The sequence below is a fragment of the Populus alba genome, chromosome 1 (assembly GCF_005239225.2).
Source record: "Populus alba chromosome 1, ASM523922v2, whole genome shotgun sequence".
Taxonomy (NCBI): Eukaryota; Viridiplantae; Streptophyta; class Magnoliopsida; order Malpighiales; family Salicaceae; genus Populus; species Populus alba.
Window position 1 is genome coordinate 3087549 of NC_133284.1, and position 15944 is coordinate 3103492.

The window sequence follows — 15944 nt, forward strand, 5'->3', positions numbered from 1 at the left end:
GTTTTGTAGTTGTTAATATGATAATTACTAAAGGTTTATATTGTTATTAATTTCAAAACATATAGGATTGGTCAATGTATAAACAAGTTAGCCCGAACACCTACATTAATTAAAAAGAATTCACTACTTAATCAACTTCTTATGGACAACAATGGGATCCGTATTTATTTACTATTTTAGATAATTTACGGGGGCTTTGTTTAATGTTTTTTAATTGTTTCTACCCACAACGAAGAATGCTTCTGAGCAAAAATTCCAAACATGATCAAACAGAAAATACAGCTCCACAAGGTTTGCAGAAACTTTAAAGAAGTGGTCTGATAGCCAATGCAAAAGGAATGCCTTAAAATTATTTGAAAAACAAAAACATTATCTAATTGATTTAAAACTGTTTGTTTTTTTATTTGAAAGTGTTTTTTAAAAAAATTATTTTTTTTATTTTAAATTAATATTATTTTGATGTGTTAATGTCAAAAAATATTTTTTAAAAAATAAAAAATATATTATTTTAATGTATTTTTAAATAAAAAATATTTTGATAAACATATTCTCAGACATACAATAATAAAAATACTATTTGTCTAAATAAAAAAAAAAGGTAAAAAAAGAGCTCACAAACTTGTATCGATAATTTTAAAATCCCATTAAAGATGAACTTAAGTCGTGGACTAGAAGGATCACCCAATTTGATTTCTAATGTTTTTTTTTTAAATAATCAAAATAACACGGTTTTAACTAATTTTTTTAAAAAATCAACAAAATTAAAGGTTAGATTTTAACCAAGTCAAATATTTTTTTTTTCTTCATCTCAAACTGATCTAAACTTTTTATACCGGAATGATTTGGGTTTTATAACTTGTAAGTGGGTTTTTCTGTAGCAAAAGTTTTTTTATTTTTTTTTCCTGGGTCCTTTGAAATTTAGGATCTCCTCCGAAGTTGTCATATTTGCGAGCAGAGCTGAGCCATCAGCCCTTTAATCAATCTAATATTTTGTTTATTTTTATATTTTAAAATTAATATATTTTTTAATGTTTTTAAATTATTTTAATACAATAATATTAAAAAATTATAATTATACTATCCAATAACCTTAAATACTTGTTTATAGAAAAGGCTCGTGGGCAGTTAAGTCCTGTCCAGACCAAACAATGGGACAAGCAGATGGGCCGAGCCGTTGAGCCGCGTTGTTTGCATGGAAGCCATGTCGCCTTCAAAGTTGGCAATAATGTACATATCAGTCCTAGATCTCTTAAATTTCTTAATCATATCTTGAATTCAAGGCATATTTCATAAAAAAAGAAAACATGATTATATTATTGTCACAGCCATTGTTAGGTTAACTTGTTTTTATAGGTACCTCGATAATTTTTACACCAACACTCTATTCTTAGTATAAAGACCTGCAAAAGATTATTTTTAACATATTTTAGTCTCAAAATTTTGTTTTGTATGATATTAAGATAGTATTTGTAAGTATGGTAATGATTACTTTTTAAAAATAATTTTCACTTTAAAATATAAAAAAATTATATTTTTTTAAAAAATTATTCTTGATATCAATATATTAAAATGATTTAAAAAATAAAAAAATGTTTTTAAATAAAATATTATATATATATATATATATATATATATATATATAATTGAGTGGGGTTTCTTTTAATAGATTATCATGTGAATAATTTATTTAAAACTCGATCCAAAAAAGATGTAATTTCAATACATAAAAATTTATTAAATAAGTATTCTGATGGTAAAAAAATAAATTAGATTCTCACTATTTGTAATCTAAGCAAATATCTTACTGATCTATTTTCCATGAATCTTATATATACTAGTAGCTCTCAACTTTTTTTTTGCAAATTAACTATTCAAATATCTACCAAACTTTAACAGAATCTTTTTTCAAAAATTGAATATTTTTGAACAATTGTTTTTCTAAATCGAATAACATGAGATTTTTGTAAGAAATTACTTGGAGTTGACGCCTATAACAAGAGAAACTTGGACAATACAAGGTGCTCTTAGAGGGACTTGATCAGAAATTTCTTTAATTCTAGAGATCTAATTGAATTTTTTTGTCTTCCTAAATTAGACTTTTTGAATCTTTGAGGAACTTACTTGGAGTTTACTCTTGAAAAGTTTCTAAAGCGAAGCACATTGCTCACAAGTGAAGTGTGGCTTGCGAGTGAGCTAGGGTTTATATCGCAGGGTTTAGCAATACCCCTCCACTTTCCACTAGCCACCATACCCCTCTCTCCCCCCTCCCTCCCTCCCTCATTCAGCGAACAGCTCAAAATCATGGCAAGTAACGACCAAACAGAACTCAACAAAGCTGAGAAATCAGTTATCGAGCAAGAATCCGATTCAGAATTCGAAGAAGAAAACGAAGACTGGGACGATTGGGGAGAAGACGACGACAATGACGGTGGAGAAAACGACAAGCCTTTCATGTGTTTGTTTCTTGATTCACAGTTCAGTTCTTGCAGTGAGTTGTGGGAGCACTGTCGTTTGGCTCACAAGTTTGATTTTGATGGGATAAGGAAGGAACTGGGCTTGGATTTCTATGGTTCGTTTAAGCTAATCAACTATGTCAGGTCTCAGGTTAGTTGGTTGGGGTTGACGGCTTTTGATTTTTGAGTTTGGTTTTGATCTGGGTTTTGTTTTGTTTGCTTTGCTGTTGAGAAAATAGGGGGAAATGATAGGGAGTGAATGTTTAAAAAGTTAGAATCTTTAGGCTGAGTTCTTGTAGTTTTTCTAGGAATTTGAGTGTTAACGTTGGTTTTGATATGGATTCTGTTTGGTTGCCGAGGAATTGTATAGAATGGAAAGAAAAATTATTGTCTTTTGGTTTATTTTTTATAGTTTCCGTGTAGCCTAGTGTATAATTTATTTCAATTCGAGCTGTATAGTAATCTCTATGCCTTCTGTTGTGGTTACTGGGATAAATAACTGGAAAATGAATTGTTTATAAAATAAAGTTATCAGTGGACCATATTTTATATTTTTATGTGGTGTTACGCTTTTATCACATTGAAAAGCTTCTACAATGCTAATTAAATTCTAATATCTTTGCCCGTGTTTAGCAATGATTTTAACTCAATGCCTTGTAGTTAAATACTACGAGATTAAGTTTAACTAGTGCAGCTTTTTCAAGAATTTAAATGCAAATTCGCAAGGTAAAACAACTTATGGTTGGCTGGAAGCTAGTAAATTTATATACTGTTCGATGTTTTCATTTACCAGGTGGCAGAAAATAGATGTTGGAGTTGTGGGCTTGCCTGTCAATCCCACCAAGATATACAGAATCATTTACATGAAACAGTAAATTTGAAAGAAATTAAGCCTTTGTGGAATGATGATAAATATTTGAAACCTTTCATGCAAGATGATCCGCTATTGTACAGTTTCAATGAAGATGAAGAAGGTGAAGATAATCATATGACGCTGGATGACCAAGAGGAACTAATGAGGGATTTGAGTAATATTGATGGGATGTGCATTGAAGACACCGACATGCTGGAAAAATCTGCTCATGGCTATGGAGAAAATGGAGCAAAAGAAGCTGCTTCTACTTCCAGCAGTCATGAGAACATGGGAAATTCTTCAAAGATGGAAATGGTTAACGGAGATTCTGAAGAACGTGTTGGTTCGTCAGATGGAAAGCCATCAGATAAGCATTCAAAAGCTTCTATTATGAATCTTCTTGATAAGGATATCAAGAAAGCCAACGCGAATTATTTTGGGGCTTACAGTTCATTTGGTATACATAGAGAGATGATAAGCGATAAGGTATTGAGCCTTTAATTGTGTTATTTCATGCCGGGGGTTGGTTGGCTTGAAATGTGAAAGTTGATTGGGGGTTATGAGTATCACTATTTTGCATGAAGACTCGTATATTCTTGTTATGCAGGTTAGGATGGATGCTTATAGTCAAGCTATCTTGAAAAACCCTTCTCTCATGACTGGTGCAGTTGTGATGGATGTAGGTTGTGGAACTGGCATATTAAGGTGGAGTGGCAGTGGCAATGTGATTCTTGTTTCTATGCTCTTATTCATCTTATTTTGTTTGCACCTTTTGTTTATTTTAGAGACATTTGTTAAAGCTAGTCTTGACCACTGATAAGATCTTGAAACTCAATGCTTCACATCTTATATTGCATGAGTTTTTGGGATAGATGTATATGTTGTTATGCACGTGCATATTGCAAATTTCTTTTATACTTTTCTTTTTTTGATATTGCTAAAATTCCTTAATTCCACCTTTCTCTGATTTCTAACATGTCTCAATGTTATCTCTACCTATTTCCTGAGATGATTTATTACATTATGCTTCAGAGAAGTCCTTTTGCAACATCACAGACTTCTCCTAGCACCTCCTTAAACAAAATTAACAAAATGAAAGGGCTTAATACATTGAAATGCTGCTTTGGCTTAATACTGCATGCTTTGGTCTTTAACGTTTGCTGGCTAGCTTTTCCAGTGAAGTGGCATTGGCCTTTGAGATGTTAGTGAACTTAGCTAGTGGTACCAGAATTGTTGGATTGAATCCAGTCTCCCGTAGGGATTGGGAGTTTAAAGCATGAAACCCCTACACTTTATAGGATTTTTTCGGCCATGGATTGGTCTATCCAGCACTTGCAAAACCACCCCATATCTGATTTCACCAGCACCCTGAAAAGAGTAGAAGAAGCTACCCTTGTTCGGCTTGCCAGAAAATATTTGACCATGTGGGTGGCTACTATGCAATGTTTGTGTATGCTTGCTTATAAGTGAATGATTGGAACATTACACCCTTGTATTCAATGATCTTTTTAAACATTTCAGAGCACATCAGGATCTTACGTGAAATTCTTTTCTTTTCTTTTTTTACAGTCTCTTTGCTGCCAAAACAGGGGCTTCAAGAGTAATTGCAGTCGAAGCAAGTGAGAAGATGGCTTCCGTGGCAACTCAGGTATGTTTTTCCATTGTTTAATTTAGTTCATTCCTTCATTACCTCTTGTGGTTCTTTGCTTCTCATTTCTTTGGTATGCATAATTATAGATTGCAAAAGAAAATGGCCTTTGGCGGTGCACTGAAGGCAATAACCAGTATACTGGAGTGATGGAGGTGGTTCAAGGTATGGTTGAAGAGATTGATAAATCCATACAAATTAAGCCGCATAGTGTCGATGTATTATTGAGTGAGTGGATGGGGTACTGCCTACTTTATGAGACAATGCTGAGCTCAGTGCTGTTTGCCAGAGATAAATGGTTGAAGCCTGGGGGTGCCATCCTCCCTGACACAGCGAGTATTGTGAGTTCTTAAATCTTTTTTCCCCTCAACTGCTCGTCAGATGTTGATTAGGGATTTATAGTCCGAACTCATTTTCATCTTTTTAACTGACTTCTTCAGTATGCTGCTGGATTTGGAAGTGGTGGCACTAGTCTTCCATTCTGGGAAGAGGTGTATGGTTTCAACATGTCTTGTGTTGGCAAGGAACTTGTTCAGGATGCTGCTAAATTTCCTATTGTGGATGTTGTGGATGAGAAGGATTTGGTGACTGATGCTGTGCTTCTCCAGGTTAGTTATATACTTTATATTTCTACAGTTGCTTATCTAGATCTGTGACTTAGTGTATGTGGTTCTCAATATTGCATTGCCAGGGATGAAGCCATCTTTGCAAACAGTTGTAAGATTTTTTATACGTGTGAATTTTTAGGGTAGAAAATACAGATCTCCTGCTTGTCCTTATGGGAAGGTCATGATGACGAGGAGTCAATAATCAGCAATTGTAGCTAATGAATGAAAGCCAAATTATGACTCATTCTAAAAATTCTTGAATCTGGTGTTGGTTTTGTTGATCTTTTTCTGAACCTTTGTTTTGTATTCGTCACAAAACATCCCAAAAAGTTTTCTTTTTCCTCAATTTCTTAAATTAATGGCTCTTTATACCACGTTGAACATATTTTGAATCTTCAAAACTTTATGAATTTGGAAAACTCTATGAATTTGGAAAGATGCCTGCACTCTAATTTTTCAAGTTGTCTGATCCTTTCCAAGGATAGTTCTGTAATTACATTGGAGCTTGTCGTCCAGATTTATGTTGCATACTGTGTTTTGGTACAATGATTGCATAATGAATTGTCTTCTTCTTCAGACTTTTGACTTGGCAACCATGAAGCCTGATGAAGTGGATTTCACTGCAAGCATTGAGTTGGAACCAAAGTCGATCTGTCTGGCAAACAACTCCACTGAATTGACATCTAAAACAACCTGGTGCTATGGTGTTGTGTTGTGGTTTGATACTGGTTTTACCCCAAGGTTCTGCAAAGAAACTCCATCTGTTTTGTCTACATCACCATACACTCCAAAAACACATTGGTCCCAAACAATTTTCACCTTCCTTGAGCCAATAGCAATGGCACCAGGAAAACCCTATGTTGACAAATCCGCAGCTGTTGGCACAGATGCATGTCCTGCCTCAAGAATTCATCTACGCATCAGCATTGCCCGTGCTGTCGAACACCACCGCAGCATTGACATTTCAATTGAAACTTCTGGAGTTGACCTTGATGGACGGAAACGCTGTTGGCCAGTGCAGATATTCAATCTATCTTAAGAACAACTTCAGTGGATCAAATTTTATATAACACTATCTAGCAAATCATTAGCTAGCATGTCATGGCCAATGTGGATCAGTTTTGTTTCATCTGATCTGTTGTCCTGTGAAGAAATTTTGTGATGCCTATCTCAAGTGCCATTATGTGAATTGGCTCTAGTTTTTTGTCAAGTATCCTTTGCAGAATCTTAGCTGTTAAATTTATTTTGTTGTTTCATCCACCGTATGAAATGCCTTTTCCATTTAGATGGGAGGTGACCACAAAACCAGCTACATAGCTATCAAACCTGGCTTGACTGACAAGTTGACCTAAAAACTTGTTCATCAAGGTTTGATTCGAATCTCGTGATCTCAAGCAAGCAACCTAGCAAGGTTTGAACTTACCTGGCTAGATCGGATTCAGGCATGATCTAGTTGTTTCTTTTTTAATTTTTTTTTTTTTTATGTAAAATGACATTTTAATTTGTTTTCTTATAATGATTTCTTTTTAGTTTTTTTTTTTTTAAAAAGAAAAATGAAACCGAAACAATGTTGTTTTGAGATTGGTCCACGGAATGTGTTCTTATGCAAACAAAACCCTAATTCTAAGCAGAAATTACAAGAGTAAAGTGAATTTTGTTACAAATGCTACTGATTCATTAACCTGAACCTGCCTTTTACATTATCCCCGTCTATTATCTTTGATGGTAGGTGCATTGGTGGAAGCCAAAATTCTTGACCCATTCTTGTTTTCTTATGCCATGTTATCATTTTTGCTAATAGCAATATTTTTATGCCTCACAGCTTGAGAATGGTCAGTTTCTCACAATTCCTCCCTATCTAGTGAAAATACAAAGACATTCATCTCCATCGTTTGGAACAGTATGGGGCTGACGTGATACTTGGATGCAAGGTTCGTTTGGGTTGGTGAACATGTCAAGGCCATGGACAGTACTACTACAGAGGATCAACTAAACAATACCGAACAACAACTCACCAAATACAAGACAACTTCCAAAGACATGCTGCAAGAGTCGAGGCAGATCAGATGTCGGATAGCAAATGCTATCCATGTCTTGTCATCTTTAGGGTTTAGTCTAACTTTAGAAGTGATACCGGAGACTATCGACCTGAGCAGCGCACTAAATCTTGGAATAGATGAGATGCTAAGGTCAAACTTACATGTTTTGGATGCAGAGAGAGAAGATGAATGGCGCAATTCGGATGACGCTCGCTGTCATTGGAAACCCAAGTTTCCCTAGAGTTGTCTTTTTCATGGACTTAGAGAATTAGGATGGATTGTGCTGTAGAGAAAAATGATTTGTACAGTTAACAAAATCGTTGCTCAGAACCAGAACATTTCATCCTTGTCAATCTTGATCTTTTGGCCACGCTGCTTAGATTGAATGCAAATCTTCATCATGTTTGTTTATTGATACATTATATTTGATATACCTCACAGCAATTACATTATTTTTTTAGCATGCTAGTAGGCTGCGATAATCAGCTGCTGGAAATTGAAGGTTCTGATCAGAAACTGAAGATTCCGGATAAAATTATATCACAGCTAGATGGTGTCACAAATAAATTATGTTGATCACTTAGTAGATATTTTTATGAAGCAGGGCTAGACCAAAAAAAAGATTTGGTTACTCCAAACCAACCTGTAGCTAATTTTTTTTTCCCTTCTAATTTGATTGTTAGATCATATTTAAAATTTCTTAAGAGATTTTAAAAGTTTATTTGAACAAAGGATCACTTTTTCACTCCATTCATAGTTCATATTTCCTTAAATTAAGCCTTGGAGATGTTGTTCAATTCAATTATATATATAAAATACAATTTTCTTTGAATAGTAGCTATTACAAAAAATAGATAACACCAACAAAAGGGTTTGGTTCAAAAGCGTGGAGAGTAGAGGCCATACGGAGCTTAGTTTTCACTCATTTGGTTCCTATGGGCAAAGCAGCATGGAAGGATTGGCAGAAGAGATGCAGTTTCAAGCAGAGGAAACTCTAGCTATGCTAAGGACAAAAATGAGTTGCTGCAAACAAAAAGGTGTGCAAACTTGAAGAACTGTTGAGAGTTAACTTTCTTGCATCAGTGGATGGTTCTAGTGATAGTACTAAATTGATAGCTTCACCTAAACAATGTGTAGAACTAAATTGCTTTTTGCTAGCTGAAAATTCTATCATGAGATCTACTGCGAATTCCAACTCCCAAATGGTCCAAGACAGCAGCTGCTGCGCCATGGTTGCTGCATTTCCGTTTTCTCCAACATTCTTAAATTCCTTTCTTTACATAAGTAGAAGTTTGCAATGAGCTCAAAATTATGCTGTAGGTAGAAGGCACTGAATTCTAGGCAAAGGGTTTCTGTCCTCAGAATCTCTGGAATTCCTCAAGCCAAAAAACAAACTACGTAGCTTCTCAACCGCCTTAAGATATGGATAGAAATGCAGAAATGGGAAGTGGTGTAAGAGTCATAGAGAATCCAATGAAACTGCAACACCCACCACATCCTTCCAATTCAATGAAACAGAGCATGGGAGACAGCATAATTTAACCTACGAGAAACTTAAATAACAATGAACTAAACTGAACCAGTTCGAGAGAAACAACTGTTGAAGTTAGTAGTGCCAAAATCTACAATGCCATATTTGAGCAATTTAACCATCCGTTCGATAACATAGATTGCAAGGTAAAGGAGTGGGAGTGCACACACAAACACGCACAAACAAACCCTAGCCGTCTAGGTGGCTAGGATTATTACCTCGGGACTAAACAATTCACTATACTGAAAGATCTACCAGTACAAAAACTTGTATATCTGGGCACCAAGAACTCAAAAGTTTAGGTTGAAGACGAAGCATAACAATAAAATAATTTTACCTGTGCTAATTATTTCTATAAAGAGAACCGATTTTATGAGGCTATTAATTTGTCATCATATATGGACAACAAATGAACTACAGTGGTGGTTCCTCTTCAGCATTAATCTTCTACATTCAACTATGATTCACATGGCAGGAACTTGGTCAATGATGCTTGACCCCTAGTCTCATTTGCTAATTGCACACCATACACACACAACAAGAGGAATAACAGAAAGCATTTTGTGGAAACAATGCAGATTGAGACTTTTAAATCGGTGTTGATTTCAATCATCAAGGAACCAAATATTTGCCGAGACCAATGGCATCTGATCAAGGCTATCAAAAGAGTGATGGGCAGAGGTGCATCTAACCAGAGTGTCTAAACTCTGATGTATTTTATCACACTCCTGCCAAATTGTTGCAATGATTGATGACTTTTTTTTATTCAAAATTAAATTCATAACTGCCTTACTCCAAAAAAATAAAAAAAAATAACCATAGTATTTGCTTAACAACACAGGGAAAAATGACAAAAGCTAGGATTCTACTTGAAGTCACTATATCCTCCCCACATAGGAAACCTGGCCAAGGTTTTCCTAGAATCATGGAATAGTTTGGCTACACTAATAAAACACATAGCCAGGATTGGCACATATAAAATGTAATCACTGGTTGCACAATTTGAAAATATAGCTACGGTAAAACTGGAATAAGCGAAGAAAAAATACCTCTCAATTCAGGAGCAAAGGGAAACAATTTAGACAACCGGTACATATTATTACAATGCATTGCAGAAGTAAACTTAGTCTGCCATCAAGATTCCATCTTTTTTGCCTTGCTGATACCGCCATATATTTCCAATAAACCTGTCACCTTGTCTGCATATTTAGTAACATACTTTTCCAGGAAATCTCTATCACTAATGCGGGTTACTGCCCGCACAATCTTCTCATCTTCTTTAACCAGCTTCTTTGACACCAAAACCTTCAAAACATTATGCCTGGGACGAAGCCTTCTATCAACCGAATATGCCAAATACTCGGGACATGTAATTATAGTTTGTGGTTCTAACTTTAAAGTATTCACAAAGAAATCCAACGATTTTCTGATTTTCTCCTCTGAGCATGCTAATAGATAAGGGTATCGCTTAAAAGCCACAATAATCTCCTCTTCACTCCATCCAAGGCTCTTCATAACCTCAAATTTCTTCCTCCAATTCGACTTACTTATGGATAACATTACCTTAGCAGCATGTAGAAACACAGGAGTCTTGGGTTCAACACCCAAATTCTTCAAAGCATTCACTGCATAAACCATCCTATCATGCTTAACCAGTATCACTCTTGCATGCAAACTTAATAGTTTTGCAACCCTATCAACATGCATTCCCTCTTTTATCAACAACTCAATATTTGGCTGCACAGCACCCTTGAAACTAAAAGACATTAAAAAAGGCGCACGCTTTAAGGCAACTACAATTCTGTCAGGACTGCCCAGAAATAACTTGAGAAGCTCAAAACATGGTTTAAGATGAGAATCTACAGCCGCTGACAAAATATTCGGATCGGAGGCGATAAGCTGAGGCAGAAGCTTACCCGTGAAACCATTTTTAACGAAGAAGTCGAATTTGGGCTTCAAAGTGTCGTCTACTCCGCTATGGAGGATTTTGGGTCGCTTTTCAATTAATTGGGCTATGTGGGAATCGTCAAATCCGTGAGATTTCAAGAAGAGGAGCACAGAGTGTGGTTTTTGGAGCTTATTTTGGTGGAGTTGGAGCTTGTGAGAAACTGAAAGAGCAGATTTTGAGGAAAGCCCACATGAATTCATGAGGAAATGAACATCAAATGATGATGAAGATGAAGCATTGGTGGTAGTGGTGGTCCTGGTGGGTGGAAGTAGAGCATCAGCAGATGATGTTTGGAGACATCGTTTTTGTACAAGAGAAAGCAGCAGCTGCAGGTTTTTCTTTCTAGTGGCCATTACTTTTTCCAAAGAGAAAAAATGTCTTTTAAAGAAGATGAATATTGGACAGACAAAGAAAGAAGGAAAACTGACTGGAGACTGAGGGGATTATCGCAGGTTTTAGGGTTCAGGGAAGAAAGGAGCCAGGCAGTCCGGCCCGATTCATGACCTGGCTTTCAACCTGAATTATATATTAAACGGCTAAATAAACTTAAAACAGCATCAATTTTTTTTTTTTTAAATCCAATCAATCCTAGATCTCTAATCAATTGGATACTATATTAGCTCGCAAAGTAACTCTAAATTAAAAAAAAAAAAAGGGGGGATAAAGCTCACAATATACTTCAAAATTTTTATATAAATATCAATTTTACATTCAAATTATTTTATACATTAATTTTATTCTTAAACTATTTTGATTTTTTAATAAAAAACTCATGTTAGAATTGCTCAATAAAAACATTAAATTCCTTACTATGTCTATTATATAACAAGAAAAGAAAATTTTAATCAAGAATTTATAAGAGTTTGAAAATAAAATTAATACAAAAATTTCATCTAGATGAATTTAAAATAGAATCATTTAAAAATATTTTAAAAATTTAAAAAATATTATTTTAAATTTTTTATATAAAAAGTTTAGCCCAAACTAATATTAATTAAACCGGATTTAATAATACTACTTTCGGCTCATCTTTTTGAGTCGGGTCTTGTGTAGTTTTATTCAAGATAAGCGAGCCCTAAATCTTGAACCCAGATTTCTACGTGGGCTGGGGCTTTACATATGCTATCAAGAATTACCAAGCTAGAGGTCCTGTCTGCCTAACCGTTACTAACGGCCAAAGATTCTTCCCGCCAAGACCCTCTCTATAAAGATTAACCAACCTTGACCATCCATCATTCTGAGATATCTGCTTTCTTTCTCTCTTCGTTGCTATTTCAAGAAAATTTGTACCAGTTTCTTCATTTCTTCTTCTGTGCTTCAAGCATGGATGGAAATAACAATGTAAGACGTAATTCTTATCGAGATCCCACCCTTCTCATTGAAAGAGGATCACTATTCTTCTCTCAAGGCTACCATGCTGATGCTGCTAATTGCTTCAGGCATGCTCGTGATGCCACGTAAGGTTTCTTTTCTCTGTTCTTATTCTTTAGGTTTCTTCATGCCTTTTTGAGTTATTTTATGTATTTAGTGTATATATATCTACTTTCTTAGTTGTAGTTTTGTTTTCTTGTTGTTTGTTTGCTGAGAAAGTGGGTTCTGCGTGTGAGATTCTGAGTCTTTTGGGTTCTTGTCCTTTAAGTTTTCAACTCACCAAAATTTCTTGTATTGGTTAAACTAATTAACTAAGCTATTAACGGGGCAAAGTTCTATGTGAATAGTCTGCTATGTGCGAACTCTTCTATTTATTGTTTAACCTTTCTTTATCCAGCATTCAAATTCACGGTAAATCTTCTTTAAAATGCGCCATTACCCGCTATAGCCATGGCCTTTCCTTGTTGTGTCAAGTTCCAGTTCCAGTTCCAGAAAATGATCCAATGGCTTTTCTACCGAAGGAAGTCGATTACTATAAAAGTTCAGTACTTCCATTTCCTAGTTCTGCTTTCGGGACATATAGAGGTCAGTACTTGCCCTTGTAAATATCATCAAATTCTTACTTTATCATGATCAATGTATTAAAAAGCACACACATGTGTGCGCTTGCTTGCTTGCTTTGGTATAATCCGTTTTCTGGTTCTTAAATTGATCCAAGTTTTAGTACTGCTCTCTCTGGTTATAGCAGCCAGCTATCTTTTTAAGTTTCTATCAGATTTTCATTAGAGAGGTAGATGCAGCAAAAGCCCTCTATGTGTATAAAATTAATGAATTCTGAAGTATTAGTTGAATGTAATTTGACAGAAAAGGATGAAGAGTCCTTGCATGTTCCAAAACTATCATAGAATTTTGTTAGAAAGTGCATGATGTCTCATCAACTTACATTTTGTGGCTCTTGAAGTTCAGTTAGGTAGAATTTTCCATTAAAAGAAGCAGCATAACTCCTCTGGTTATGTAAAATTTGTCTGGAACAACTAACTCCTTAGGTTTATGTTCTTGTTCATGTTAAAAGGGGAAATGAAGGAGAAGTACGTAAGAATTCTAGAGGTTGCAAAGGGAGAGCTAAATCTTGCATGGTCGCTTATTGAATATCGAATAGACAACTACTTACTGAAAGGAAACGTGCTGTCTGCCCTGGGGGAGGTTGCGTTCAGAAGAGGTTTGCTTTTGCTTTCGCATTATCTTGTTTTCACGAGAAAACTTTTATCTGCAATATGCTAAAGGAATATATTGATTAAATCACACTTCCTGCTCTACATTTTGAAGGGGAGTCAAACCCTCAGCGTTACTATTTCGAAGCATCATCCATTTTCGATACTTGGCTTGGAGAAAACAATAAGCGAGTAGCGGATATGTATCCATTGCCGGTTAATTTGGTGTAGAATCTCATTGACAACTACCTTTTGTGTTATTGTTTTCATCTATATCAGAATCTAGATATGCGAAACTATTAATCTGCGTGGAGGGTAGTGACAAGAGTAAAGCGCTTGCACATGGTTCTAAGGCTTATTTAATATATGATGCTCTATACAAGAAGCTATCATCTGAAATAGATTCGATGACACGGTTAGCAAATCAGAGAACAGGATTAAGTTCTGTAACACTAACGGATCCCTTAATTCAGCTAAAGAACGATGAAGCCACACAGCTGCGTAATTACTTACAAACAATGGCAATCAAGGCAAGTTCTTATGAGACACATTCTCTATTTGTACTCCTTACAAGACAAGTAGGCTGAATCTTTTGTCTTTCTATTTTTGAAGCTTCAACGTTTGGGTTTACGCTCATCCCCCTCACTACTCCAGGAAAGAATTACTCTGGTCACTCCAGCTGGTCACAGATGCGCAAAAGAAAAAGTCGAAATTAACACAAATCTTGAACTCTGAGAAACATTTTGATAACTAAACACTGATCTGCCAATTGATTCTCTGAAACTTTCTTTGTTTGGTTAGATGTGGATACGGTTTCGTGGAATCCCACTGTGAGCAATGCCAGATTTTTCACATTTTTAGCCGTGGGAATTCAACTGTCACCCAGAACTTTTAATAAATCTATCCCTGCATAAATCCATTGGTTTATGGAATTTATAATGTGCTGCTTCGTGCTCGGTGGATAATTTTCTATTTTCTAATTGGAAAGGGAAAAAACAAAACTCTGAAAATAGATTGTGATTGCAGATAAAAAAAAAATAAAAAAAAAAACAAATTCAGGGAGATTTTTTGTACTTGTTTGGAGAATTGTCATCTGAAATGATCAGTGTAACATCTCTGCTAGGACTTCATCTCAAAGCCTGTCGACCTTTGTTGCTGGGTAGGCTCTCTTGCTCAGCTTCTGTTGGAGACTTATCTAGACAAGCGTGGGTCATGTTGATGGCCTATAGTCGCTTCATTTTTTAGGTACATGGCTTCATTTATTTAGGGATGATAACTTCACGTTAACCCAGTGGAAACCGACCCGAACCACCCCAAATGAATAGGAATTTCATAGCCCTGATGGAAAATAGATAAATAACCTCAAAGTTTTTTAAAAATAAACGAATATAAAGCTGCTTATGTACTAAATAGTTTTAAATAGCTTTCATGTTCAAGTTTTGGGTTTGGTTCAAGTTCGAGTTATGAATTTATAATGAGTACCCCAAACTTAATTGAGTCGGTTTCGGGAATAAATAACCCATACCCATTTAGATTTGAGTCAAATTTGGATAGTTATTTTAGGTTCAAGTTTAAATATAAATAGTATAAAACCTCATCCATGGTATTGCCTTACCTACATTTATTGTAATCCTTTACTACATCACTTTATGATTACTTTGATGGTGCATAAAATAATTAAATAAAATTTTTAGTCATTTGAGTCATGCCTAAATGGTTAGAAGCCTAAATGTCCAAACACCTTTTAGGGATGATGGTTTGGTGGAATATTTTTGGACCTTGATCGAGTATCTCTATCCCACACACATTTTAATGTGTTTTTGAGTTCTAAAATATCAAAGTGAAGATTGCACACCAATCACTAATGCACACTCTACGTTACCCCAAACCACTAATTAGTGTTCTTAACGCACACTAAATTCTTTGTGTAAAGTAGGAGCACCAATCTCTTAACTAATGGCACAACAAAGCACCATAACCAATAACAAGTACCAATATTTTCACCACTATAGTGTATTAGTCAACAACTAACCTGAACTCCATTCAAGCCATTGAAATTCATTTAAGAGATTCACACCAGTTCAACAATCACATATTCCCTACATTTTTCATTCTCCTTTGTTTTTTTGTACATTACTCCTATATTTATTGATTTAAGTATTGAAGGGTTCTCTTTTTCGATAAAAAACTTATTTTGTAGAAAAACTCATGAAAGTCACCTTGTCAATCCACTACACAAGTAGCAAATCTAGTTACTAGAGGCGCTGACCAAGTTCATCATT

The 15944-nt window shown here is 35.2% G+C and overlaps 2 protein-coding genes across 2 annotated transcripts; one reads left to right on the forward strand and one right to left on the reverse strand.

Annotated features, from left to right (window-relative positions):
- Positions 1–2139: 2139 nt before the first annotated feature.
- On the forward strand, positions 2140–6818 carry LOC118053907 (probable protein arginine N-methyltransferase 3). The gene is made up of 7 exons (XM_035065305.2): positions 2140–2604; positions 3247–3792; positions 3914–4011; positions 4876–4954; positions 5044–5295; positions 5395–5562; positions 6140–6818. The coding sequence occupies exons 1-7, from the start codon at positions 2302–2304 to the stop codon at positions 6599–6601; spliced, it is 1908 nt and encodes a 635-aa protein (XP_034921196.1). The 5' UTR covers positions 2140–2301; the 3' UTR covers positions 6602–6818.
- Positions 6819–10266: 3448 nt separating this feature from the next.
- On the reverse strand, positions 10267–11433 carry LOC118053979 (transcription termination factor MTERF8, chloroplastic). Its single transcript, XM_035065412.1, has one exon. It carries the CDS (start codon positions 11431–11433, stop codon positions 10267–10269), a length of 1167 nt encoding a protein of 388 aa, XP_034921303.1.
- Between the last annotated feature and the right edge of the window lie 4511 nt (positions 11434–15944).